This window comes from Xenopus tropicalis, chromosome 2, assembly GCF_000004195.4.
Source record: "Xenopus tropicalis strain Nigerian chromosome 2, UCB_Xtro_10.0, whole genome shotgun sequence".
Taxonomy (NCBI): Eukaryota; Metazoa; Chordata; class Amphibia; order Anura; family Pipidae; genus Xenopus; species Xenopus tropicalis.
The window spans coordinates 47,077,104-47,103,364 of NC_030678.2; the positions used below are offsets into that span (position 1 = coordinate 47,077,104).

General features: G+C 37.6%; 1 protein-coding gene across 1 annotated transcript; it reads right to left on the bottom strand.

Annotated features, from left to right (window-relative positions):
- Positions 1-336: 336 nt before the first annotated feature.
- Positions 337-25,937, bottom strand: nos2 (nitric oxide synthase 2). The gene is made up of 26 exons (XM_002935296.5): positions 25,551-25,937; positions 23,524-23,596; positions 22,204-22,326; positions 21,708-21,856; positions 20,879-21,041; positions 20,650-20,741; positions 19,713-19,854; positions 19,293-19,432; positions 19,000-19,174; positions 18,688-18,789; positions 17,441-17,635; positions 17,265-17,347; positions 16,397-16,541; positions 15,863-15,967; positions 15,291-15,340; positions 13,869-14,043; positions 13,193-13,325; positions 11,751-11,829; positions 10,671-10,852; positions 9,599-9,762; positions 7,941-8,151; positions 5,646-5,733; positions 4,825-4,946; positions 3,728-3,876; positions 2,684-2,878; positions 337-2,154 (listed from the first exon to the last, which is right to left on the bottom strand). The coding sequence occupies exons 1-26, from the start codon at positions 25,661-25,663 to the stop codon at positions 2,020-2,022; spliced, it is 3,483 nt and encodes a 1,160-aa protein (XP_002935342.2). The 5' UTR covers positions 25,664-25,937; the 3' UTR covers positions 337-2,019.
- Positions 25,938-26,261: the final 324 nt, after the last annotated feature.

Genomic DNA, 26,261 nt, shown 5'->3' on the forward strand with positions numbered 1-26,261 from the left:
CTTTTTCGTATTTTTTGCGATTTTTTTCGGCGTCTTTACGATTTTTGCGTAAAAACGCGAGTTTTTGGCGTCTTTACGAAAGTTGCGCAAAGTCGCGATTTTTTCGTAGCGTTAACACTTGCGCGCAAAGTCGCGCCTTTTTCGTAGCGTTAAAACTTAAAAGGCGCGACGTTTCGCGCAAGTTTTAACACTACGAAAAAATCGCGACTTAGCGCAACTTTCGTAATGGCTACGAAAAACTCGAGTTTTTACGCAAAAATCGTAAAGACGCCGAAAAACTCGCATTTTTACGCAAAAAACGCAAAGACGCCGAAAAAATCGCAAAATTACCGATCATTACGAAAAAAACCGCAATCGGACGCATTCGGCCCGTTCGTGGGTTAGTAAATGTGCCCCTTAATGTAGACATTCCCATGATCATCTGATCCATGTCCTGTCTTCTAAATTACAATAAAAATGCTTCTTTTAAGTTAAAACTGATAACTGAGGTTCACTGAAATGACTAAAACGTGGATATTTTTTGTTAAATCAAGCTCCCATGTGATACAAAAAGTTGAACTCTGAAGCTAAAAACAAATCCTGAACAGCCATAAAGGTTTGGTTTCTTCGTGCTCTCTACCCAAATGCAAATTATTTTTTGTAAACTGAAAATCTTTGGGGGGGGGGTATATGAACCTGTCTCACTTGCATAAGGCACTTAACATGTAGTTACAAAAGGAAACAAGCTTTGTGCCAGTACCGGTGCATGGAGTAACACAGGAAGTCAAGGGGAGGGAGACAATGCATTGTGGGTAAACCATGTTGTCAGCTTTGCAATCACAAGCCAGTATTCATGGTTAGTGCAATGTAATGTACATTTCAGCTATCTTGATCAACTTACATTTTTAAATTAATTTTTAGTATAATGTAGAGAGTGCTATTTTCAGACATTTCACAATTGGGCTTCATTTTTTAAATTGTTTTGCTTTTTGTTCAGCAGCTCTCCAGTTTGGAATTTCAGCTGCTATCTGGTTGCCAGGGTCTGATTTAACCTAGCAGCCAGACAGTGTTTTACATAGAGCAAAACATTTTTGGCTGGAAAGAATCAGAAAGAGGACAAATAATTTAAAAATCAAAAAATGTAAAAATGAAGACCACTTGAAAGATTGCTAGGAATAGTTAACCTAAATGTGAACCACCCCTTTAACTGTGCTGCTCTACTATTCCAGGACTATGTCATGAATAACTGATTGGTATAGCTGCCTAAATAAAGAAAAATCTCTCTGGATAGTGGGTAATACAAAAGCACCTCCAATAATATTCTGAGTACATGTATGGAGCAGTAAATGTTACACCTTTAGGTACAGAAATGTTTGTGCTTTAGCCACTCAGACCTCTTTTTATCACTTCAGAAGTGCAAAAGGGACTGTGGGAGCAATTCAAGGCTGATATAAGTGAAATGTAGAGGAAGTGGACATGAACTACACCAATCTGCTTTAAACATACACATTCCCCGACGCCAAGTTCCAGTAACAATTCACTCTGCACATAAAATTGCCTTTGTCCCATACCATGTCATGGTAAACCTTTTCTATTTACCACTGGTCATATTTTTATAGGCTGGTATCTCTCTGCTTGGGACAAGTGTCTGCCATTCACAGCACTGTTTTTACTTCCTGAGCCTCCCCTGCTGTAGCTTTTATAGGGGAAGATCTCCAAGACCAACACCCCATTAAAAAACAAGTGTGGGGGTCTACAACTTCGGCCTTTTATAATTGTGATTTTAGTTTGACTCATCCACTTGAATGGATGTGTTTTAGTACCAAAGTGCCTCCCTTCCACCGTGCAATTTAATGTAACATTGTCAGATTACACTGAGCTTCATTATTATATTATGCATAATGGTAGTTGTATATAAACTATTTTTCAAAAGGGAAAAACAAAGCTGCAATGCTACTAATGTACATTGATTATAAGCATGAAGATGGAAGGGAAGAGTTAAGTCCATAAGAAGATGCTCTAAACTCTGTTCCATTACTCCTACTTCATATTTGTAATTCTATGGTGTGGAGTATAGACTGGTGTACTAAAAGCCACAGGAGAAGGGTATCCATTTGTAGACTGCTGAGGCCTATGAGCAGGCCCAAATATATCTTCGTGATATCTTAATTTGTTCTGCAAAATAATAAAAAAGTGGGTCAAGCAAAAAAAATAAACATTTAAACTATAATACAGTGATATATTGCTCTATATACAATTATCTTGTGGATATTCTAAAGAGGAGAATGAATTGAATGGTATCCTTCATTGGTTTATATCCATGTTACCTTGGTTGATTATCAGTGAAAATAAAGAATGCAATTTTTAATGATATTATGGTTATATTAATGTTTCTCTTACACACACACATACAGAGACCATTGATCAGCCCAGGGCTTTGGCAGGCACCTTGGATTCACTTTAACACATTGGAAGGGGCTTTAGAGGTTTTCGGGTGTTTTAATGAGACAAGTCGAAAAAAAACTCTAGAGAGTTGCAAGGCTCCTCCACAATGTAAAATAACTGCTCTGATACTGGGAGTCATAGCTCTACTTAATTTTTGCAATTCACGTGAGTTTTCAGTTCAGTAATGGTACTTGGGCTTAGGAAGACTGCATTCAAAGGATAACGCTACATTTGTTATAAAAAGTTTCTATACACTTACCTTCAACTCAGAGAAATAATTCTCGGCTTCTTCCTCATTCAGTTTCAGCCTCTTTGCAATCATGCTTTTTAGGGTCTGAGCAACATTCTTTGCCATTTCAAAGTTCCCGCACACATACAGATGGCCTTCTTCTTCAAGCAAAATCCGACACACTTCACTCTCCAAGTTCTTTATAAGTATATCTTGCACATACACCTAGGTGGATAAAAAATACTTTAGGATTTAGGGGACATAGGGTTGCTACCTGGCTCGTAAATATGATGCTTGCTGCCAATGTTATAGGGAAGAAAGATAAAAATATAGAAAGGCCAGTGCTTTTTCTAGAAATGGTGACAACCCTATATGCACATCTATCTGCCCTTCATTCATCACTACCTACTGATTTTGAATAACAGAAGAGAAATCACTATAAATATAACATGATTGAAAATGTGTTTTGTATCCTTTCCCATTTCTTTTTCTCCCTATGCCCTACAGTATGTCATTTTTATTTTCTTGCAGATTGTGACCTAATAGACCAAAGGGATTCTGGGAACAAATTTCTTAAGGCTCCTAAGGGATACCACAAATCCTCACATTCTCGCATCTTTGGTGATTTTATTTATACCTCTTGCAATCTCATGGGCTTATTTATCAGTTTCCGAGTTTGTGAATTGGAGTGTTTTTCTCTAATTTGAATTAACTTGCATTTTAAAAAAAACTTGAACGTTTGCTTATTTATTAAAAAATCTGAAAATAAAAAAATGTTTTTAAATAAAAAAAACCTGAATACCTTGAATCTGTGATTTTGCAAACAAAAAAAAACTCGGAAAACTCAAAAAGTTCTGCTTGAAAATATGATGTGAGTTTGTCTAGGACAACTCCCACTGATTTCTTTATAGACATGCAAGCTTTTAGATGCCAAAGTTTTATATTACATTTTTTTGGGGTTTTTTGCATTTAATAAATATCAAACATTTGAGTTTTTGAACCATAATAAGAATATTGAGTGTTGTATTGCAAAACATTTGAACATTGATAAATCATCCCCCCTTACCCCCTTACCTTGGCTTGTCCTGGTTGCCTTGAATATGCAGTGTACACATCTTTCAGCACGCCTTTACTCTTCATGTATTGTGTCTCATCCGCATAGATTTCATCCATCCCTGATTGCTGGCAGCCAAACAGTAGGATCATAGACCCAGCCTTAATTCCTTATTAACAGAATGTTGATATGTGATTAATGTTAGGTTTTAATCCAGTGCAAATGTATTTAGCTATTTTATCCGAAACCACACTCTATATCCACGGATCCCCAAACTTTTTTTACTTGTGAGCCTCACTCAAATGTAAAAAAGTGTTGGTGAGCCACACAGACATGAAAAGATTCCTTGAGGATCTCAAATAAGGGCTGTGATTGGCTATTTGGTAGCCCAAAGTGGACTGCGAGCCCGCAGGAAGCTCTGCTTGGAGTAAAACTGTATCTGTGCTTCCAAGCCAGAGATTTAAAGGTGGGCACCAACTTTGAGGCCACTGGGAGCAGCATTAAAGGGATTGCGAAGCAAATGTTGCTCAAAAGCCACTAGTTGGGGATCACTGCCCTATAGCTGTAATACAGCATAGCTTAAAGGGTTCCTGCTAGATTTAGTATAACCATTTTTTCCCACATAAGAGATTTCATTAATGGTGCCGGTGGGAATCTGTGAGAGAAAAGATTTTTAGAAGCTGGAGTAACAATAATATCATCGCTGCTTCCAAATTAGCAATTCCCATAACGAGCAAAATATTAGTAAAATATTTGTTATGTATGCATAAAAATAATTTATGACTGTTGCTATAACTGTACTGTAGCTTGATTTAATGGCTTTGTGACATACTGGGAGCAATGCCAACTGGAGCCCCATGCAACAAACATGGTGCAGCATGGGGCATTGAGACACAACAGGCTCTTGTGTACGGTACTTGACTTCAGGATTAGCTACTATTAAGTGTCAAAGAGGGAAACGGAACAGTTTCTCAAACTGAGGAATCAAAATAATAATAAACAATTTGTTGTTTCTTTCTTTAGATCCTTTTTTTATTACATTTGCAGCTCAGCTATAAAATGTAAATATGCAGAGAGAATGTCCCTTGACTCAGAGGTTTGTACATTTCTGTCATACCTTTCTTTTCTAGGTCATAGAGTCGCTGCTGCCAAAATCCTCTGAATGGAGAAATTCCTGTTCCTGGGCCAATCAGTACACATGGAACTGATGGGTTTTCTGGGAGATGGAATGTGTTTGTACTAAAAGAAAAAAAATATATAATATTATATAAATATAATATATACTGTATATATAATTGATATATATTTCAACACAATATGTGTATTGCTGTTTGTTTTCATTTTATATCTCCTTAAACCTTCTGCATTTATGTTTAATGTATTTGTAAATAATAATATAAAAGGGAAACATGACAGAAATAGAATTTAGAGGAAGATGAATGTATTCTAAAGTATATCCCCATGGTGCTACTACCAGAGTTTAGGAATCTATACTGCAATGCAGAGCATGAACATTAATGCTACAATATATTCTGATGTGTTGTAGATTATACTAGGGAATTTTCAGATCCATGTTTACCTAAGGTTACATGATTTCCAAATTGAAATGAGGGGACCAAATTTGTACACGCCCCCATCAGTCTCAAATTTTAATCTTAATATATTTCCCTAGAAAAGATCCAAAAATTGTAATCATATTTCTTCTTCTGCAACAGAAAAAATGGCTCAGGAAGTTTGGGGGACGTGGGAAGAGGGAGGGGGTCAGGTGACTGAAGGTTACTGTCCTTGAATAGTAACTATTGGCTGAGGCACAGCTCTGTTGCCACAGGACAGCTTTCAAAGGTGAACACTTGCTGGGGTCAATTTTCCTCAGGGACAGGGAACTGAAAATGAGGTCAGTCCCCCTGAAAGAGGGACTGATGATAACCTTATGCTTACCTCCTAATAAAGCATGGAACTGTTTCATTGATATCTAGATCATTTAGCCATGTGCTGCAGACACCATGATGTAATGGGCCCTGGCCACCTAGGGAGAACAGAATAATAAAACATTCCGTGTTTAAACTCAAGTCGTTAGTGCTTTTACAATTCAGATTTCAATAAATGACTAGATATTTATGCTTTTAGTGGAAAAAAAAAAGTTTATTCATGGTTTCAAATACCTAAAAACACTTTTGACTATTTCTCAAACAAAAGCCAGAATGGAATATAGTCATACTATGCATTATGTTGCTGCTATATTATCGGACTTGATTGACCACCATCAAGAAATCTGGGATGCCTGGACATCTTTCAGAACACAAGAACTGCAACACCAGTCCATAACGGATACAAATGACTCTCCCTGACATCTACCTGGATGCCTCTCTTCTCCCGCCGGATTCAACTGACACCTGTCACTATATACACTACCCATTTTCATCATAACCCCTCTTTTTTCATTTATATCAAGATGTATCATAACCCATGTCACCAATATTGTTATCAATCAATATTTAAAAGATTGTTAAATAAAGAGATTATTAAAAAAAAAACTCAAAAACCATGCTGATAAATGTGCCTCTAGGTTTCCTCTGAACAGCTGCTTTACAGCAACAGATAAATTGCAGACATAAGAAAGAACTCATAGCAAACCCTGATATATAACTTTGGTATTAAAAAAAAAAAAAGTCAGCAAGATTCATGTGTAAAGAGTATGTGTAACAATGAACAAATGGGTAAAGCACATTTCCTGTGGGAACTCTATACTGGGCTTCTTCTGAATATGGGGACATAGTCTCTCTATATATAAGAAGGGAGGTTACAAAAAAGGGAGAAATAGATCTCCACAACTCATGTGCAAGTAAGGAATTTACTAACATAATATCCAGGCCCATCCCAGCACAATTCTGAAAGGGCTTGATAACCCAAGCCTGCCTACTTTGATAACATCAGCGATGACATCAAAGGGTCAATACTCCCACATCACTAATCTCTACCATCAGCTGACACCTGCATAGAAGTGGTAAAAAAGGGTTTATGTTTTAGAATAACTGATCTATAGTCTTTGATAAAGTTTGAAAAAATGACGGGTTGCTGGCCAGAAAATTATTGGGTCAGGTAACCAGGTTAACTTACGTTAATAATCTCATGACCATAAAAAACATGAGGCCAAAGGCTGAGTGCTTTTATACAGGTCATAAAACTCAGAGGTGAATTTTAATATCTTCATAATTTCATTTACAACAGGGGTATATTATTTATTATAATACACAAGTTCCATTAATGTAACAGGAATCACGGAGCCCTGATTATAACTGATGACATCACAAAGCTCACTTTATAAAGATATAATAAAAGAAATAGAGAGTTAATAAAGATATCATTTACAGGATATTCATGGCTTTTGTGTATTATAATTACACACAGGAATATGAAGCCAACTTGTTTTCTGTCTCTACTTACTATAAATGTTTAGGTATATTTCTTATGATTAGTTACCATATAATACCTGATGTGTAATACAAGTATTACTTGTATTTTCAATAAACATCTGTTATAACACCTTTGCTATTAGTAGGTATGATACAGGGTTTATCTCCAGTAATCTAAAGTGCTGACTGGAAATCTATTAACTCAGGGTCGGACTGGGCCGCCGGGACACCGGGAAAAATCCCGGTGGGCCCCGGCCCTAATGGGCCCCGGCGGCCCAGTCCGACCTTTGCCGGCGCTCCCCCTACTGACTGTTCAACGGGTGGGGACCCGTCGGGTGGGGACCCGGCAGGGAGGTTAGGGGGGCCCTGCAGGGGGGTAGGGGACACGTCTGGCTGGGGCACCTGCAGGGCCCCTGGGGCGGGAGCCCCAGTGGGCCCTGCACCCCCCAGTCCAACCCTGTATTAACTAACCAGGTTTCTCTATCAAGCTGTTAGCACCAGTTCCCTATGTTTTTGTATGTTTTTGTATGTTCTCCTGTGTCTGCATGGGTTTTCCCCACTTTCCTCCTACACTTCAAAACCATACAGGCAGGCTAATCGACTCCTGGTAGAATTGGCCCTACTGTGTGTGTGGTGGGGACCTTAGATTGAGAGCCCCACCAGGGCAGGGACTGATTGAATGATGTATCATCTCTGTAAAGCACTGTGGAAATGTGTCAGTGTTATATAAATACCAGGAAATAAATACTAATTATTTCTCAATGAGGGTGACAATTATGTTTAAAATGACTTTTCTGTTACGGGAATAGGCCTAACATACCTCTGGTTGTGTAATTCACAACAGCAACAGTAAGGTGGATCTCCCCCGGCACCATATCACGAGAGGAGCTGATAGAGTAGTATCTAGGCTTCAGAGGTGGGAGCTGAGTGAGCACAAACGTTGTAGGTACTTGTAGGGATGGGAACTCTTCCAGTACCTCCAGGAAATTAGGAAAGTTATGGTTCTTCCACTGTTTATATTCATCTGCATCCTGCAAACAGGGATAGAAAACTGTTACTTGGTACTGGTACTGGGGAATATTCAACTTAAAACGACTTAAAAACTAAACTGCAGATTTGTCAAATCTGTCATTTTTTCTAATGGGAACACGCAGGAAACATTAACAATGCTGGTAAATTCATTCCAGCGTGGAAAATAATTTTCCAAATCCTTAATATCCACATGCGATTTGCACTGGACTAACGGTTCCCATGGGTGTTAGCGCTCACAGCTGCATCTAAACTGCACTCAGCACTATGACTAAATGACTGGTTATGACTAAAACTCCCTGGAAAATGAATGGCTGGCTACTCAAAGCAGTCAAAACACATTCCAATGAACCGGAACAATTTTCAGCACTGACAAAAGGTGTCAAATCAGTGAATACCTGCTGAACCGTATTCCTTTTTGGTTCCCACTTTTGATTTTTATAAATCAGTCCCTAATTGATGCAATTCAACTACTACTACTAACATTTAAATAAATGGGCAGTCCCTGATATTTTGTTATAATACAATATCAATAAAAATGTGAACTATGAGTAATCACAATAAAAGCATAGAAACAAGCAAATGATGCATTGTTTGCCCATTTTAATGTTTTAAGAATTAGCCAAGTTTAAAGACACAGTAACACCAAAAAAAGAAAGTATTTTAAAGCAATTAAAATATAATGTACTGTTGCCCTGCACTGATAAAAGTTGTGTGTTTGCCTCGGAAACACTTCTATAGTTTATATAAATAAGCTGCTGTGTAGCCACAGGGCAGTCATTTAAGCCGGAAAAAAGGAGAAAGGGTACAGGTTACATAGCAGATAACAGATAAGCTCTATAGTATCCTATTCTAATCTACACAGCTTACAGAATCTGTTATCTACTATGTAACCTGAGGCTTTTCTCCTTTTTCAGCTACATGGCTGCCCCATGCCTACACAGCAGCTTTTTTTATATAAACTATAGCAGCACAAAATTTACACCGGCATATGGCAACAGTACATTATGTTGTGCAAGATATTATATTTTAATTAGTTTAAACACTTTCATTTTATAGTGTTACTGTTTCTTTAAAAACACTATACCTGCTGGTTCCTGCTGAATTGTTTTTAGTACAGGGGGATAACTATGCTTGCTTACTACAGGGTATGATAAAACTAAAGGTGTTCTTTCAGCTAAAACTTGCCCTTAGTATTGAAGTTTCTGGTAATGGAGTTATAACACAGTAGGAGGTCCATGGCAGGATGGATGAGACATAGTAGCCCTTTAAGGACTGACATCAATTTACACCTAGCAAAAGCTCTAAAGGGATAATTCAAACATGTCAGAATGAGTTCTAGCATTATTGGCATTGTGGGCACATTCTGCGGGGATACATTTGCTTTATCTCTTCATCTGACTTTATACATGAGCCCCAGAAGAGGTTGAGAATGAATGACATTCGTACTTTGCTTAACTCTTCCAGCCTGCTTTTATCCGTGACCTTGGTGGCCAACAGGGAGAGTTTTTTTAGCAGAAGCTGCGTCGGTGGCGTAGTGATGTCTAGGAAATATGTCAGTGCTTGTGTCAAAGAGCAGGGAGGGATTTTTTCACTGATTGTCCAGAAGCTCTCTGAAATTACAAGAAGAGAGGAAACACAAACAAATAAGACCCAATTAGTTCCTACTGCAATTCTGGTCTTTCCTGTTTGACATTAGCTGGGGACGTTTTTCCTTTATCTTTTTTTAAGATTTATTTATAAAGCCCGGCCAGGGTACTTAATGCTTCACAGAAAAACAAACTGAAGAGTTCCTCTAAATTGTTCCATAACGATACAAATAAACACAGTACAGGCTGTGAGTTAAAGAAGCAGTAAGCAATCATTTCATGGAACCATTATCTCTCATATATCACTATGGGCCATGTTTAATTAAGACAGCCATACACAGACTGACAGTTGGGCTATCTGTGCAACCAGCCAATGTCAAAAAGTCCCAGATATGATGGGTCGCCTTTCAGAGGGTCTACATACACTTTTCCAACTTAATTTGTTGTTGTTACAATCTAAAATGTATGCAATATTTTTGGCATACGCTCAAGAGTAGGCCATGACATGATAGGTTAATGAGTATAGGATGATCCCTGTATGTTCTATCATGAGGAGACCCTGCAGTGAACAGCATGGTATGTACTGTCATGTTTGTGGGAAAGGAAACGCAGCTTCACTCCTAAAATACCAGTTTTTATGGAATATGCTGTAGACCAATGCTATCCAACTTATTACATGTAGTGGGCCAATTATTTATCATATAGAGTCTTCAAGGGGCAGATTAAATTAAAATAATGATGGCATATTGTGAAGTCAATAGAGTCAAAGGCTCTACTGACTTCACAGACTGGGGGCCATTAAAATACTTTAGAGGACCACATCCAGCCCACGGCCTTCAATTGGACATCCCTGTTATAGACTAAAGCTCAACAATGAGGTTTTAAGGTTTGTGGGAAATAGAAGAGTTAACCAATCAAAGACAGATTCTTACCCTGCTCATTCCGTGTCTCCAGTCGGACATGCTGATTACAGGGCGGAGCATCCTTCAGATGGCTAATTACGCTCGCTACTAGCTCTGGCTGGTTGCCAGCAAACAAACCAGCATGTTCTCCTGGCATAAACCGTACTTCCTGGCTATTCTCATAGGAAAGCTTTACAAGCAGTGTGGTACGGCTGAAAACAACAAGAAAAACCTTTATAATGGGCTTAATTGCACATACAGGATTTCCATTTTATGAGAACTATCAACATTGTTTGTGTTTTTTGGGAGTCAGATATTTTTTTAGAAAACAGTTTAGGCTATCACTAAATTTACTGTCAATTTGTATAATTACTTCTGGCTTCTCAGAGTTACGGTCGATTTGAATGCTGGCATCACCCTTAAAATATGGGGCGGGGGACTAACTGCACTAGCTGCTCTCTACAATTAAACTGCAATGTACCATAATGAGCTATATTTAGGCTCGATAATAAAACAAAGATACACAATACTGCACTTTATCTGATTAAAATCAGACTGTACCCTAATCATTGTGATTATTTTCTAAATAAGAATGGAATGTCATTTGGGACTTTTTTTGGATGGGCTCAGCATGCTGCACACATTACACACTGGACCAAACAGAGATACTGCAATGCATGTGAAATAGACTGAGAAATCCTACATATTGCCGTTAATTATAGTAGACAAAATTTCCATTCAACAAAAAGTTAAGTATAGCATTTAAAGCGATAATGTTGTCGGGAGAAGAGTGTAAATTGCACTTTTGCACTCATTTGTTTAGAAAGTTTATTTTTACTTTGATAAAGTACTTGATAAATCGTGGAGTATAATGTAGTAATAGGAACAAGCTTTCCTCCAGGTTTATTATTCCACAACAACAACCTATCAGGTTGGACAATTTACTGGTCTGCTGTTTGAGCAAACTGTATGTTCTATTACATTAGGGGTATATTTATCATGCTGTGTAAAAAGTGGAATGAAGCATTTCCGTTGATGTTGCCCAGGGCAACCAATCAAACACACAAAATATATAAATAGCCAAATGTGCCATTGCCGAAGCTAAATTACCTTGATTTGGGACTTTGCAAGTTCTTCCTAAATTTCAGTTTCATTGGCACTATGCTCCTGGAGTGCATTTTACAGAGAGCTGTTAAATGAAAAAAGATGTAAAAAAAGAAGCAGTATTTGAAATCATTAGTCAATAATGCAAGGAATTGGAACTTAGTTTTAATCAAAAGAGAAAAATCATAAACATAGGGGTTTTTTGATGTTTTTGTATTTCTTTAAACGAGTTCCCCGCCAGTGTTGTTACATAAGTAATTGGCATTACTAGCTGCTTGCGTGGCTGAGAATAAAGTGCTTCCTTCCATGGGCCCTAGATAAACGTATTATTTTGTGGCCTTGTTTCCGTAGAACACAGGGAGGCTACACCTTTTCCTGGTTTCTGTAGTTGGACAGATGAGGAGTAACAATGAGGCAAAGGGAATATTCTAACTGGGGAACAATGTGCCATCTGCAGATATAAAAGCTCTGTTATTACCAGTCCTGCTCTTCCCTATTAAATGTGGAAATGCAATGATAACCCTGCAGGTGCACTTTATCTCTCAGGAAACATGATCTGGAAAGAACCCGATCCTTGTTTTCATGCTTAAGTTCTTCAGTTCATTGAAAAACCAGAGATTCTGTGATACGCACGTTATTACAAAGGAAGTTTGTTTCCCCGGTTGTTTTATGTGCTTGTGCAACTGAATACTGGCGAGATCAAATGATCTGCAACCCTGGCACAATCTCTAACGCTGCAACTCTAATGGGGCAGCATCTTTAATGACATGATATAAAGTCTATCAATTATATTGCCAAATGCAATTGACAACAATAAAAATTAAGGGTGATGCATAGTTAAGATTTTTTGGAAGTTGCATCAAAAAAGTCATGCCATAGGTGTGTTTCGTGATTTTTTCCGCTGTTTTGCAAATTTTTCACCAAATCAAAATGGGACAGATTCACTCATCACTAGGATCTACTGATCCAGTCTACAGTTTTAGCCTCACCTCAAGAAACAATAATCTGACTGCAGTCTGGGCACAAGTTCATTATCAATTTGTACTGTACTATAATTTCATTTTGATAGGAATAGGAGATAGGGGTGTGGCCTGGCCATCATACGGGTAGGTAATGGCACTCTCCCAAAGAGGGGAAACTCCCAGGGGTTTCCTACAGCCTTTGCAGAGAGATAGTGTAAGGCTATGTAAGCATAGCTACTCCCCTGTACTATACACATTTGTACTGAAAAATATATAAAAGTATAGTATAGTATAGGTAACATATATGTGTTAAACTCTGCTGCATGCTCTATTTATAAAGCATGGCAAACAGTTTTATAAAAATCTGAGCTGGAAATGACATTTAGGTGCTGCTTTTTACGCCACCTACTGTATATAAATATGGCCCACTGAATATAATAAAAACTGATGTATAGTGACAGTAGCTCCTAAATTGCATTGGCATACCTTTGATGTGGTCATATTGTTGGTTATCATTAACAAGACGATAATTTTCTGCACTCCAGCTTTCTGTTGAGGTGTAACACTTAGGTAAATGAATATTTCTTCTGTCTCGAATTTTAAATAGTTCACATGCAGCCTAGAAAATAAATGTTTAAAATTTTATCATTTTAATGCTAGGTATATTGAAACTATCATTCCATTTTTATCTGTACCTGTAAATGATGGGTAAGATTTAATGGATAAGAAGAGTGTTAGCATAAATGTATGTAGTCTGATTTATAAACAATATTGTAGACACTTGTGCTTGCATAGAGAGCTGCGTTTCCATGTACCCACATGGCTACCTGCTTTGGTAGGATTTTTAGGACTACTATTGTATTGCACCATTGCAGCGGTGATTGATAATGAATGTAAACTGGATTCTGCTACCACACATTTTCCACATAATTTTGATATATATATATATATACCATAAAAATGCATAGAAATGGAGCACCAGACAAGTACTAACTTCTGCTGCATTGTCCGAATAACTGATCCTAGAGAGTTGCTAGAAAATGTCTTTTATCAACTCTACACTTATTCACCCACAGTCAGTATCTTTTGCTTTCAGTCATTAACAAATAGGTTTAACAATAACATTTTATTATGCAAATTAAAAAAAATACACAGCATCTACCTTAAATGTCTGAACTGCCCAGTTTAGAAAAGACTCTTCTTGCCCACTGAGCTCATCTCCTTCACCTGTAAGGCTGATTTGTGCGGCACCGAGTTGTGCCAGCCTTTGGTCCACTGTATGGGCAAATGCACAGAACTGCGGATACATGCTGGATCCAAGGCCAAAAACAGCATACCTATAACCAACAAGGGATTGTGAGTCATACCTTAATGTACTATAACCCTGCAGATGTTATCAGAACTCAGGATTTTACATATAACAGTTACATGCCAAGTATTTTTATTAGGGGGAAATACTTATCAGTCTGGTATCAATGTTAGTTTACAGGATGCCTGGCAATTCTTATATTATTACAGTGCCCTGTTGTGAAATAACTTATCTTTAATATTGCATTGTACACAAATACAGGAGGTGGTGTATTGTAGAAATATCAGGCAGGTACCTTTTCCAATGTCTATATATATATATATATATATATTTGTTTTTTAATTATTATTATTATTGCAAAATCATGGAGGTACCTTTTTCCATATCTTAATAATATTAATAAATATATAAAGAGAACAAAGTGGAGCACACCCATCACCAAAATAACAGTCCTGGGTGCAGGTCAAAAAATATAGAAAAAGAGCACCGCACACAAAAGAAAAAAAGTTTATTGAAAAAACTCCCAACGATTTGAATACAAACAGTACTCTTCTTCAGGGATAAAAAATATATATATATATATCCGTTCCCAATGATTGTGCGCACACCAATTTTCTTCAAACAGGTGTGTGCACAATCATTGGGAATGAGTACTAGACACAACTGCAGCACCTGATTGTGATTTCTGAGATTGGATCATTATTGGGAGTGTAGAGTAGCCCCTGAACCAGCTCAGATATTATAAGGCTGATGCCACACGTGGCGTAGGGCTGATATTTTCGGCAAGTGGAAAAACGCTTGGCGAAAATTCAGCCCTACGCCTGCTACTTCTGCCTGCACCCAAGCGTATTTCATTCATTCGGGTGCAGGCACAAGTAGCAGGCGTAGGGCTGAATTTTCGCCAAGCATTTTTCCGCTTGCCGAAAATATCAGCCCTACGCCTCGTGTGGCATCAGCCTTAGAGAGGATATTGTGAGCTGGGTGACAGGAGACTTCAGTGTGTATGCTCATTTAACTGTATGGAGAAAGAAAAATCCTGGACAAACTGAACATATGAAGATTCACTGCTGCTGTAGTGTGTTGTTCCATTGAGACTCTGAGGTCCCCAAATTAGTGAAAAACTCCTGATTTTCATTTGCCTTTTAAAACTCAAAAGAACATTTTTATTTATTGAGGAACTGCTGAATGGAAGCACATCCCTTTAAGTTCGATTTGATAGATTTGATTGAGGCAGGCCAGACAGAATTACTCAACAAACCTCAAGTGCATTAGTACCTTAATTTGTTCTTTAGATATTTGCAGGAAAACATTGCTTTCTTGAATTTCTGTAGGAAAAAAAAAAAGTTTAATGCATGCATACATATAAAATGGCAGCATTGCATGCACTTATATTAGTTATTTTCAGCCGCGGCAGCCATCTTTTTATTGATCGTGTCACTTCCTGGCTTCTAACATCATTGCTGGCCTGGGGAAATCTGTAGCGCTATGGGGGGCTTGGGGGATTGAAAGTGCGCTTGCATACGCTCTAATCTCACTTTGCTATGTGGCAAAAGGAAGCTGGAATATTTCACAGGAGTCTACAATATTTTTTACTTCGATTTATTATTGCTGGAACAGAAGAAGTCTCATGCAGAAAACTAATGATAAGTGGCTTTTCACTTCAACATATTCCAACAATTCCAACAAACATCAGTTTGCACTTTTGTACACCATGCAAGCGCTTGAAGAATGAACTGCTGTATGGAATGACCTTGTTGTAGATGAATAACTAATAATAACTTATTTGTATGTTTCTGTTGCAGAACAAAACTTCAGAATTTCATGCTACAATACAATATTTCATCTACCTCTCCATTTCCTGGGCAGTCTCCATTTCCGAAAGTGCTCGTCACAACCAATAGAAGGCTTTCATCCTCCAAGTTTCTGATGTTATAGTCATCCATACAGAGAACCTATAGGTAAAATGTATAGTAATAACTATAATAGAACTTGATTTATGCTTGTTAGGATATAATGGCTAAATAGAACAGAACATATTTTCCCATCAGCCTATAATCATATGCTACTGCTTCATTTCTAACACCTGCTCCTTGCTACACAAAAATTCTGTATGAACCCTACAAACTCTTCAAGATAATTAGTGCACTATTAAGGGTTTTTATATATGTCTTTTAAGTTGAAAAGATGGAGCTACAAATACTTTAAGCCCCTATTTTTTCTATCCAAAAACATTTCAAACATTTAAAATCTTTGCCAACAAATCCATCACATCACAAAGTCTTACTCTTCTGTTTCCTTCCATTTCCATGTCCAGCAGAGTTTAAGTTCATATATAACAGAGCATTACATACAGGCCCCAAGCCCTTATAAAGGGCACTCACCTTGGCATTGAAGGCGTAACTAAAGAGTGCTTGCAGTTTCTTTGCAAAGGTTTCTGATTTCCCTGTTTCTGTTGCATAGAGAATGGTAACTTTGGTTCTGGCAGCCACAGTTTTCTTTAAGAGTGATGAGGCAAATAGCACAGACCTGGTGTAAAAAGTAGCTACATTAGCACAATACAAGGCACAGAATGCAATGACTAACTGGGTGCCTCTGCTTCCTGCAGTATATACATACACAAGGCCATTAAACAGTAAACTGGATATTGTGTAATCTCTAAGTACAGTGCACTTAAAGGGGAACTCCACCCAAACACAAGCTTTTTGAACATAAGCAACTTTGCAATATATATAAGTTAAAAAATATGCAGCCTTTTTATGATTTTTAATGTAATAATATGGTTTGGAAAAGTTACCTAAGCCCCGCCCCCTGTTCACCTGCTGATCTGGCTGACTACTTTGTGACTCAAAAAAACAGTAGTCAACTATGCTCAGCCTGCCTTCAGCCTGTATCCTCCAAATCCCACAAATCCCTGCACATGTGATGTCAATAAGGAATATCACAGAGCAATGCATTGTAAATTATATAGTTCCTGCATGCAGTCTGTAAGCTGTAGAGAAGTTGTTAAAATATGCAACATTAATGTTTTAGACCCTCTTCCCTTGCCAGTGTTTCAAATGATGCAGAAGAGAAGAACTGTTTTGCAGCTGGATTTCAGCATATAAAATAGTATTTATTAATACAGATTTCAGTAATATGGATATGAGGTGTTTCTGTGTTGTGTGGGGCTCTTTAACAAAGTTTGGTTAGGAAGTCAGAGTTCCCCTTTAATAGTTGATATTTCACAGTTCACAAAAATATGGTTCTTACTTTGCCACAACACTAAACTTAAATTCCTTCTTCTTTGGTTTGCGGTTTTCATCCTGCCACACATGAGTTTTCCAAGCATCGATCTATAGTAAAGCATTTACAAATTATGATAAGCAGACATTTCCTAAACCTCCAAATCACTTACATTCAAAGAGCTTGCTGGAACACATCCCTACCTGATAGTAATAAAAGGGGCTCAGAATGTAATTCAGCATTTCCTGGTGAAACACTGGCGTGATGCTGCCTGACATTGGGGGGACGAGCCAAACCCAATCAGCTGGGCAACCTCCTCGCAGTCTGTACTCATTCTCCAGATGCTTCATAAAGGACTCCGCAGCAGAGTGGTGGTCCATGATAGTCACGTTGTGTTTCTGCAATGCAAATAGACCATAAAAGGCGCATGGAAGTAGCATTTCTAATTAATTCTTGCAGGGCAAAAATGGTGGGCATTGAAATTTATCTAGTGATACCTAAAATGGACAGCTCTGTTATACAGTCTTGGTTCAGAAATATTTGGATCAGAACAGGTAGCAAAACCCCAATCCCTTGGAATATAAGTTGCTTATCAGAAAAGGACGTTTTATTACAGAGGTCCCCAACTTTTTCTACCTATGAGCCACATTCAAATGTAAAGAGTTGGGAGCAACACATGCATGGGGGTGCCAAATATGGGCTGTGATTGGCTATTTAGTAGCCCCTGTGTGGACTATCAGCCTACAAGAGGTTCTGTGTATCAGTACACCTGGTTTTTATGCAACTAAAATATGCTGCCAAGCCAGTAATTTAAAAATAAGCCCCTGCTTTAAGGCCACTGGGAGCAACATTCAAGGGGTTGGTGAGCAACATGTTGCTATGAGCCACTGGTTGTAGATCCCTGTTTTATTCAGTGCAAAGAATACACCAGCATTTTACTGATTACATTACTCTAACATGGTATGTTATACACATTATTACTTCAATATTGGAGAGATCATGATTGGTTATTAGTTATTCAAACTGTACAATGATTCATAATGCAATATAATTCCAGCTAATAATTACTAAGGACCTTTGATCATGGGGTCATTTTCTCCTGCAAAGCATTACCCAACACAGGGTGTTGCCTACTTTCACAATATATATGTGCCTGGCAGCAACAGCTTCTTCCATTGTTAGCTCTGTCTAATAAGATAATGATTAAAACAGTTCCCATTTAGCAATCATTGATATAATTAGTGATCTATCATTATAACGTAACCATCCTGTATGAATATTTATGTACAGTGAGCATTACAGAGATCAGCAGAATTTCTGCTCTGTTGAAAGCTTTTTCATAGATCAATTTAACTTCATTAAATAAAGAAGCAATGAATTGCTAATTAATCCCCCCAAAAAGAATGTGTTTATTTGCCACAGAATAAACCTGGAATGACTGAACACTTACCTGAAAACTATACAGAACTGCAATGTTGAGCTCAATAACAGCTTGGTCTTTCCACAATGAGGCCAGTTTGTGTGTCTCCAAGCCCAGTCGCCTTCCTACTTCCTGTAAAGGGGTCAAAAAAATGATCTTGTCAGTGACATGAAATCACAGCTGAAATACAGCAAACTGAAAAACGCACAAGGACTTATTTACTACAGTAGTGCAAAGTTTAAAAATCCAAACAATCCCCATATTTGGTCTATGCCATTCATATCAGCTGAAATGTCAAAACTTTATGCACAAAGTTGAGAAATAACACAGAGACATAAATACCTCAAGAATATTATAGCGCTGGACATCACAAAAATCCCGAACACCAATTTCTGTTCCCATGTACCAGCCATTGAAGGGGCAAGCAGAGAACTCTAAACCTCCAACTTCAAGAAGCATATTGGCAACTGCAGGCAATGTATACCACTTCAGGCTAAGTTCCTTGAACCACTCATACCTAAAGAAATAAAAGTATTAAGTATATGTTTGAGGTGTACTTTATCATAGAGTATGTGTCATTTCTATGTACAAAGGGAATCTCAAACGAAAGACAAAATGAGGCCTGCTCTACTTACTTTGGATGTTCTATTGGCACCTCATCAATAATATCTAATGGTATCTCAAACAACTCTGGATCTTGGCCATTTGCCTGAAGCACCAAAGGAAGGATCTCAAACCGACTGTATTTTGGCTTCCAACCAAGATGGATACACAACTGAAAACACAACAAAAACATGTTTGTAAATAATCTGCAAAAACATATCTGTCACACACTGAGCTGAGCTGAAAAGTATCTTTGGAAGGTCCAGATCTGCAAAACTGGTGAAACTTAATAGCCATCCCTTACTTGGAGCTCTGTCAGTCTCTGTGATAATGTTTATTCATTCTGAGATTAGATGGATCTTTGCAATGTTCTGATTACATGGTTTTAAACTGACTTTAACTGACTGGCTTTCTGAATTTACAAAGAAAATGTTGCATATACTGTATTATACCTCTGTAAATTCTATGCTGGCTGGGTCACCAACGATTGATCCATCTGGCATTTGAAAACCTGCATAACGAATAAGTTGACTGTTCCACACTCTGAAATCATGTTTCCCATCAGTCCTCTGAGGAAATATGGTAATAGCAGATCTGAAAAAGAACAACAAATGTAAACTGGCCCAGGGTACAGCTTATTTTAGCAAAAGCAGTGTTTCAGGCAGTGGTATCCAGTGCTGTCTTTGTGGTATTGAAAACTTTCTGTAATTTGCCATTAAAATTAAGTTATATTTAGGGGAGTTTTATGACTGGCGAGCACCACTAAAATAAAAACCAAGTGCGTTCATAAATTACACCTTGAACTGCAATTCAAAATACAAAATGGTTCATATTTATAGAGAGCCTTATATTAGAGAGGCCTTCATACTGTAATGATCTTAGATTTGTTTAGAAACTATGAACTTATTTATCCACAGAAGTACCATAGATTTAATGCACATTACTTAATTCCGATTTAAAAAAAAATAGAACTACATTCAACACCTTCAATTAATTACTGTGTAATTACAATTATTATAACGGAATTATATATGGAATTTCTTGTCTGGAAACCCATTAACAGGAAAGCGAGTAATTCTCTTTTCCAAGCTGCATGAATCCATATTTAATTTTAAAATGATTTTTAGCAGACTTAAGGTATGGCAATCCAAATTAAGAAAAACTCCTTTATCCAGAAAACCCCAGGTCCCATGCGTTCTGGATAATAGGTCCTATACCTATGAATGGGTTTAATAAAATTTGCTAATTTTCAGATTTGGCCCATAACAAACAGCTCAATGTTGTGTTGATCAAATCCCACCAGCTGTAATGTTGAATTAACACAAAATGAATGATATTGCATTAGTTTCAAAAAATGTTTTGTCTTCTATGCCTTTGAAATGAAATTACCTTATGTTTCCTCCATTTGATGAGTAAGTTATATGACGGCAGAGGAGTTCAAACATTTCCTTGGCTGTCTTGCAGTCACGAGCATCAAAGACCTTAAATGAAAGATAATATTTATATATTTTAGTGTGTGTATAATCACTTTTTTCCTATTAACTTCTCATTTAAAGACAACCATTGTCTATCTGTTACTATATATCTATGTTTAGATACCCTACTTTATTATTCTTACCTGTAAGTTAGACCACTGTATTCGTCCAATGCAGCGTGGTGCATTTCTCCATGCCATCTTGGTTGCATAGGCAAGCTCATCTCTAGTTAGCTGGTAGGTGCCAGTACATTCTATTTCTTTGGCCACTGTTTCCAGCCTGTTAAGGTGATTTTCTATTTGAGGCCTGAAACACACAATACCCAAATAAGCTAAAGAGAGGCTCAGTAAATAAGGAAAACAGGGTCTGAATATAGTTTTGATGCAGGAAAATATTAGTTGGTGCAAGGCATTATCCACAGGTTGTGAACTTGTACAAAGATATCAAAATCTTTCTTTTGAATAAAAAACATATATGGCACTCTGGAGATCACTTGAACTTTCCACACACTGTGATGCTTTTATGAAATCAAGCCTGAGATTTGTCTCCTAATGCTTGGAGCACTTGATTTGTTTCAGTAAATGTGACCCAATGGCTAACCCAATATTTTTCTTATGGAGCAATAACTGTAATAATCTGCTGAAAAAAAATATTGTTGCTTGACTGCTGCCTTCTGATAAATTCTACTGACAAAGGAAGTGGTGTTACCAGGCCCCACAGCAAATTCAATTTAGGGCCCCAAGACACTGCTAAATTGATCAATTTTCCAAGGATATATTGTTTGCTCATCAATTAGGGCCTTACTGGGCCCTCTGCATTCCTGGGCTTCCCTGTGGGCATCCTTTGTAATTACACCCCTGTCATGGTATCTGCTGGGAATCATTTGGGAATTCCCAGTTCCATATTGTGTGACCACCATGTTGCCAGGTGAGAAAGCAAAGTTTCTATAGAACCCAATCACAGATAACTCACTCTTTGAAGGAGCTGTAGTACTGGTTAACAAATTCTATTGCTTGAGGTAAAAGTTCATCTTGTGGTACTGGCTCATTCCTGGGGCCTCTTATATACACCTTTGGGTTCATGATGGATCCCTGACATATTTTAGACTGGCAGCTGAGGTTCTGAAAAAGAACAATACTTGCATTGCAATTAAAGCAGATTAAATTTCTGTAATATTTGCCATGAAGCTCAATTACAATTCAGTCAGGTATTGTAAAGTTAAAGGAAAATTCATTTCTTTGGGGCTTGACAGAACTTTAGATGCATTAAACATGCAGATACTTTCAGAGAAGTGGGAGAGACATTTTGATGGTATAAACATCTGTTTTTAGGGTAAAGCAAGGTTTAAAAAAAGCAATTGCATTGGGATTTACTTGCTATTTCGACTGCACTACAGGGGCATCGCAGTCTGAAATCTCTTAACTGGTTTATGGAGAAATCATTCATATTTCAGCATTTTCATTCTAACCTTCTTTGCTTTGAGGTGTAAAGTGTCTTGAAGAATTGATCCACTTTCATAATTCTTCAGTTTCAAATATTTAGGACAAGTCTCTCTTTTCTGCGGGTGCGTGATGTTTTCTGGAAATCTTTTCTAAAGTAAAAAAAATTGATGTGAAGGAGAATAGCTCACTGCCTTGCTTAACTGATACATAATTAATATGCAATTTATTATAACATGAAATTCATTATACTTTATTATAATGCCTTGCAAGATTGTAAGTGGCTATTCTTTTAACAAATAGGAATTGTAACTTGGGTCAAAGGGGGGACAAATTCTTTCCAAATTCTGTTTGGGTACACAGAGAACTGAACAAACCTTATTAAAGTGGAAATGGAGCAAGCTAATTATGTTTATATTTATACACCTTTCAACCACTGCCCCCTGCATACCAACTCATCAGATGGGGGTTGATAAAAACCACACCTTGCCCATTGTTCAGTAACTGTTGAGTTTCATGGCTTATCGCTGATGTACTGTCCCACCACCATCCACAGAGAAACCCCTTGATATGGAGATTTGGCTTCGTGTGTAACTTGAAAAACTGGTTTATAGTAATCAGTAGAGCTCCCCCCATACTCAGCGTATAACACATAAATATGTATAGAAACACATATATATCACAAATAAGGGCATCCAAGATGAATGATTTCTTACAAGTGCTACAGGACCCAAGGAGTAAGGGGACTGATGGGCAGTGATAGTGGCTCTGGCATAAGGGTGAACATTTTAAAAATCCACCCCTGCTTGCGGGCAAAAAAACCCCTCTGACTTTTGTATAGTTTCACTAAGGGTCATCACTGCATCTGTCCTGTCCTTCTGCTCAAGTGCTCCTATTAATGCTGAGGGACCCTTGCTCTATTGCCACCCTGAGCGTGGAGGTAATTCCAGGGTCCCCATAGAGGGTTGCATTAATAGGCACAGCAGACTTGCCAGAAGTGATGCAATCCACACTGCTGTAATTCAAATCCAATTTGCAAATATGTGTACATGCAGTTGCATTTTGGTTGCAATTGCCGCAAGTGCAATACCCGCACAGCCGCAAAAACATTGGTATCCTGCATTTTGAGTAAAAATACATGGTGATTTGCATCCGAAAATTGCATTTTGCACACTGTACTGTGTTTGCAAATGACCCTTCTAATCTCTTCCATTTGCACCCATTAACATTCCATCTGATTTTTCAACAGCAAAAACATTCAAAATTGTTAGTAAATCTGCCATTAGTTTTACAGCCAAACAGCTCAATGTCACTGCTGCTTTATTGTATGTTAGTTCCTAGGTGCTTACCTCTGATACAGATTTAAGTTCAGCCATTGTTTGCTTCGTGCCATTGAAATTGTTTGCTTCTTTTATGATTGTGCTGAATAATGAAACATATAGATATATAGTTTTTAGATGGGTGCCCAGAATTAGAATTATACTGAATTCAGAACAGATACAGTACAGACAAAAGGCTATATATGTAATTGTCCCAAATGAGACAAATTGTTTGAGATACCATTGAACCAATGCTCAAATATGTTATGGTAGCGTGTCAGTCATTTAACATCAGCAAATAGGCTTTAGAGCATGGGGTACATAGGACTCTAACATTCAAGATGGGCTTTCGCTATGTTGAAATATCCAAGGGGTGTAGTGCAACTACAACTCACTTGGGTTGTGTGCAAAGTAATTGAAAGAATGGACGCCAGAAGGTTATTTGCAGTAAAACAGAACTTAACTTGTTTATTTGCCCAAGACAATTGCACCCAGTCGATCCAATCAGCCTAAGGCCGGCACAGATGAATAAAGACAAACTCCATGTGGTTAAAGAACTTTTTCATGACAAGTCATATGCTTTGTTTAAGATTAAAGAGCCATTAGAGCTGTTCTGAGTTTACTCCCAGGCTGAGATCATTTTTAAGTTTTTTATTTCCTGTGTTAAACAATGTCGCCATACCTGCCTTTTTATTATCGTTATAATCTTGTAGATTTTATGGCTGTAAGGTTATCATATAGTATCTTATATTGCTGCCTTTTACCATCCAGCTCCTAATATTCTGTTCTGTTCCTTGTAACACCCAACTTGCCCAGAAAGTACTTTCAGTTAGTAATTAGTCAATGCTAGACTGGCACTAGTCAGGAAGCAGTCTGAAGGTGCCAGCCAGGGAAGTTCCTAGGTTAAATGAATTCCAGCGTGCATTAATGAAAAGTGGTTTAAATGGCTGAACACTTAAATTTAAGCTGTTTCTAAAGAAATGAGGGAAGTGCACACCCTGTTTCTGTGGCTTCTCGAATTCAGTAGCGCCCATAGTCCCACAACAGTTCTCTGGTTATTTACTGATATTGAAACACTCATGTAATGCACCTAATGTTTGATGGGAAAAAAGAAGAAATGTTCTCAATTTTGCTAAAATGCTACAATACACAGATACTGTATTTGCATGCAGTTTAGCCTAGAAAGAGAAACAGAGGGTGATAAATATTTACAGTAAAAAGCAATTATTACACCACAGTTTAGGGGAGAATGAATGCCACACAGGGATATAGCACCAAGATTATAGTGAGTTCCCTGTCCACAAGGTTTTATCTTCTAATCGAGATAATGGGCAGATTATAATTATGGGCCAATAAATTTTAACCCATAATTGCTCCATCCCTGCCTTCATTAAAACTGTCTATTTGCAGTCATTTAATATTCCAGTGCAAAGAGTAGAACAGACAAACTGATACCACCCAGAAATGTCCCCCCTGCACTTTGGTGCAGCTCCTTTCTTTGTTACCACTGGCGGTGGAATATGTCACCAAGGGAATAACCAACAGCAACCAATTCACACTTCTTAACCAGAAACCCGTTATCCAGAAAGCAAATAATTCTATTTTTAAAAATGATTTTCTTTTTCTCATTAATAATGAAACAAAACCTTGTTTAAGCAGACTTAAGGCACAAAGATCCAGAAAACCCCAGGTCCAAAGTATTCTGGATAAGTCCCATACCTGTACTTTATTGGAAAAAATTTGCACCTGTTTTAGTATATAAGCTCCTGTGAGCTGAGATCCACAGCAAGAAATCTTGCAATAGCTTTTTGATGTGATAACATATATTCCAATAATATGTCAGTTATAATTCTGTTAAGAGAAAAAATAAAAATATTGCCTATAAACTGTTTCTGGTTCTACTATAAATAGTAACAATAGAAATATAATAACTTTGTTTAAAAGTTGGCAGGTACCCATTGGTACTCAGGTTGTAAGATATGCCATATAATTATTGCCATAAAATCATTGGAAGAAGCACTAGACAGATGGGACATGCGTGTGTATTTACACATTACCTGTGTTTTTTCTCAAAGTCCTTATGCAGATTGTTGTTGATGTCCATTTCATTGCAAAATGCTTTCTCTTTTACAGTTCCGATCTTCATGAATCGTTTCCAGGGGCACATCATTTTTGAATGAACTGTTTCTCAGACGGTATGTGCAAAAAATTGAAAAAAAAGCCTTCCCAGGGTCTTGCCTACTGAACAAAAATAGAATGTCATTAAAAGTCACAACACCCACCCATCAGTTGTATTCAGGAAAAGGTTTTTCTCACACTGAAGGCAGAGACACATCCGTAGTGGGTTTACTTAAGTGTAATAAGGTCTCCTGCCATAACATACTAATGTTCTTTTTGTTATAATATGAAATAAAACAGCTTATAGACCTCAGCTTTTCTCTACAACCACAATGAAGTCTAGACTTTCAGAATGCTGGATACACACTTTATAATTAGTTTTAACAGGATTCTGGGAACAAATTCCTTTAGGCTCTTAGAAAAGTCCCATTTACATGGGTTTATCCTATAGGCTAATGCCCACCCACTGGGTTTTCAATGCAAAAGCCAGGATAATAGCTGATCAGATTCCCAACTGCAGACCGGTTTCGCCCTTCTTGGGGCTCATCAGTGTTGTGATAGTTGGTCCAAAAGTTGGTGCATAAGTTTGCATATTAAATACTAAGGAGCCTTATTTGCCTTTAACATTAGGTTTCTCTTTAATACTCAGC

Coding starts and splice junctions, on each gene's coding strand:
- nos2 (XM_002935296.5), bottom strand. CDS start 25,663: ATGATGTGCCCCTGGAAACGATTCATGAAGATCGGAACTGTAAAAGAG. Junction 14,044..15,290: donor TATCTAAAGAACAAATTAAG/GTACTAATGCAC, acceptor TGTTGGTTATAG/GTATGCTGTTTTTGGCCTTG. Junction 4,947..5,645: donor GTTCCATGCTTTATTAGGAG/GTAAGCATAAGG, acceptor TTTTTCTTTTAG/TACAAACACATTCCATCTCC.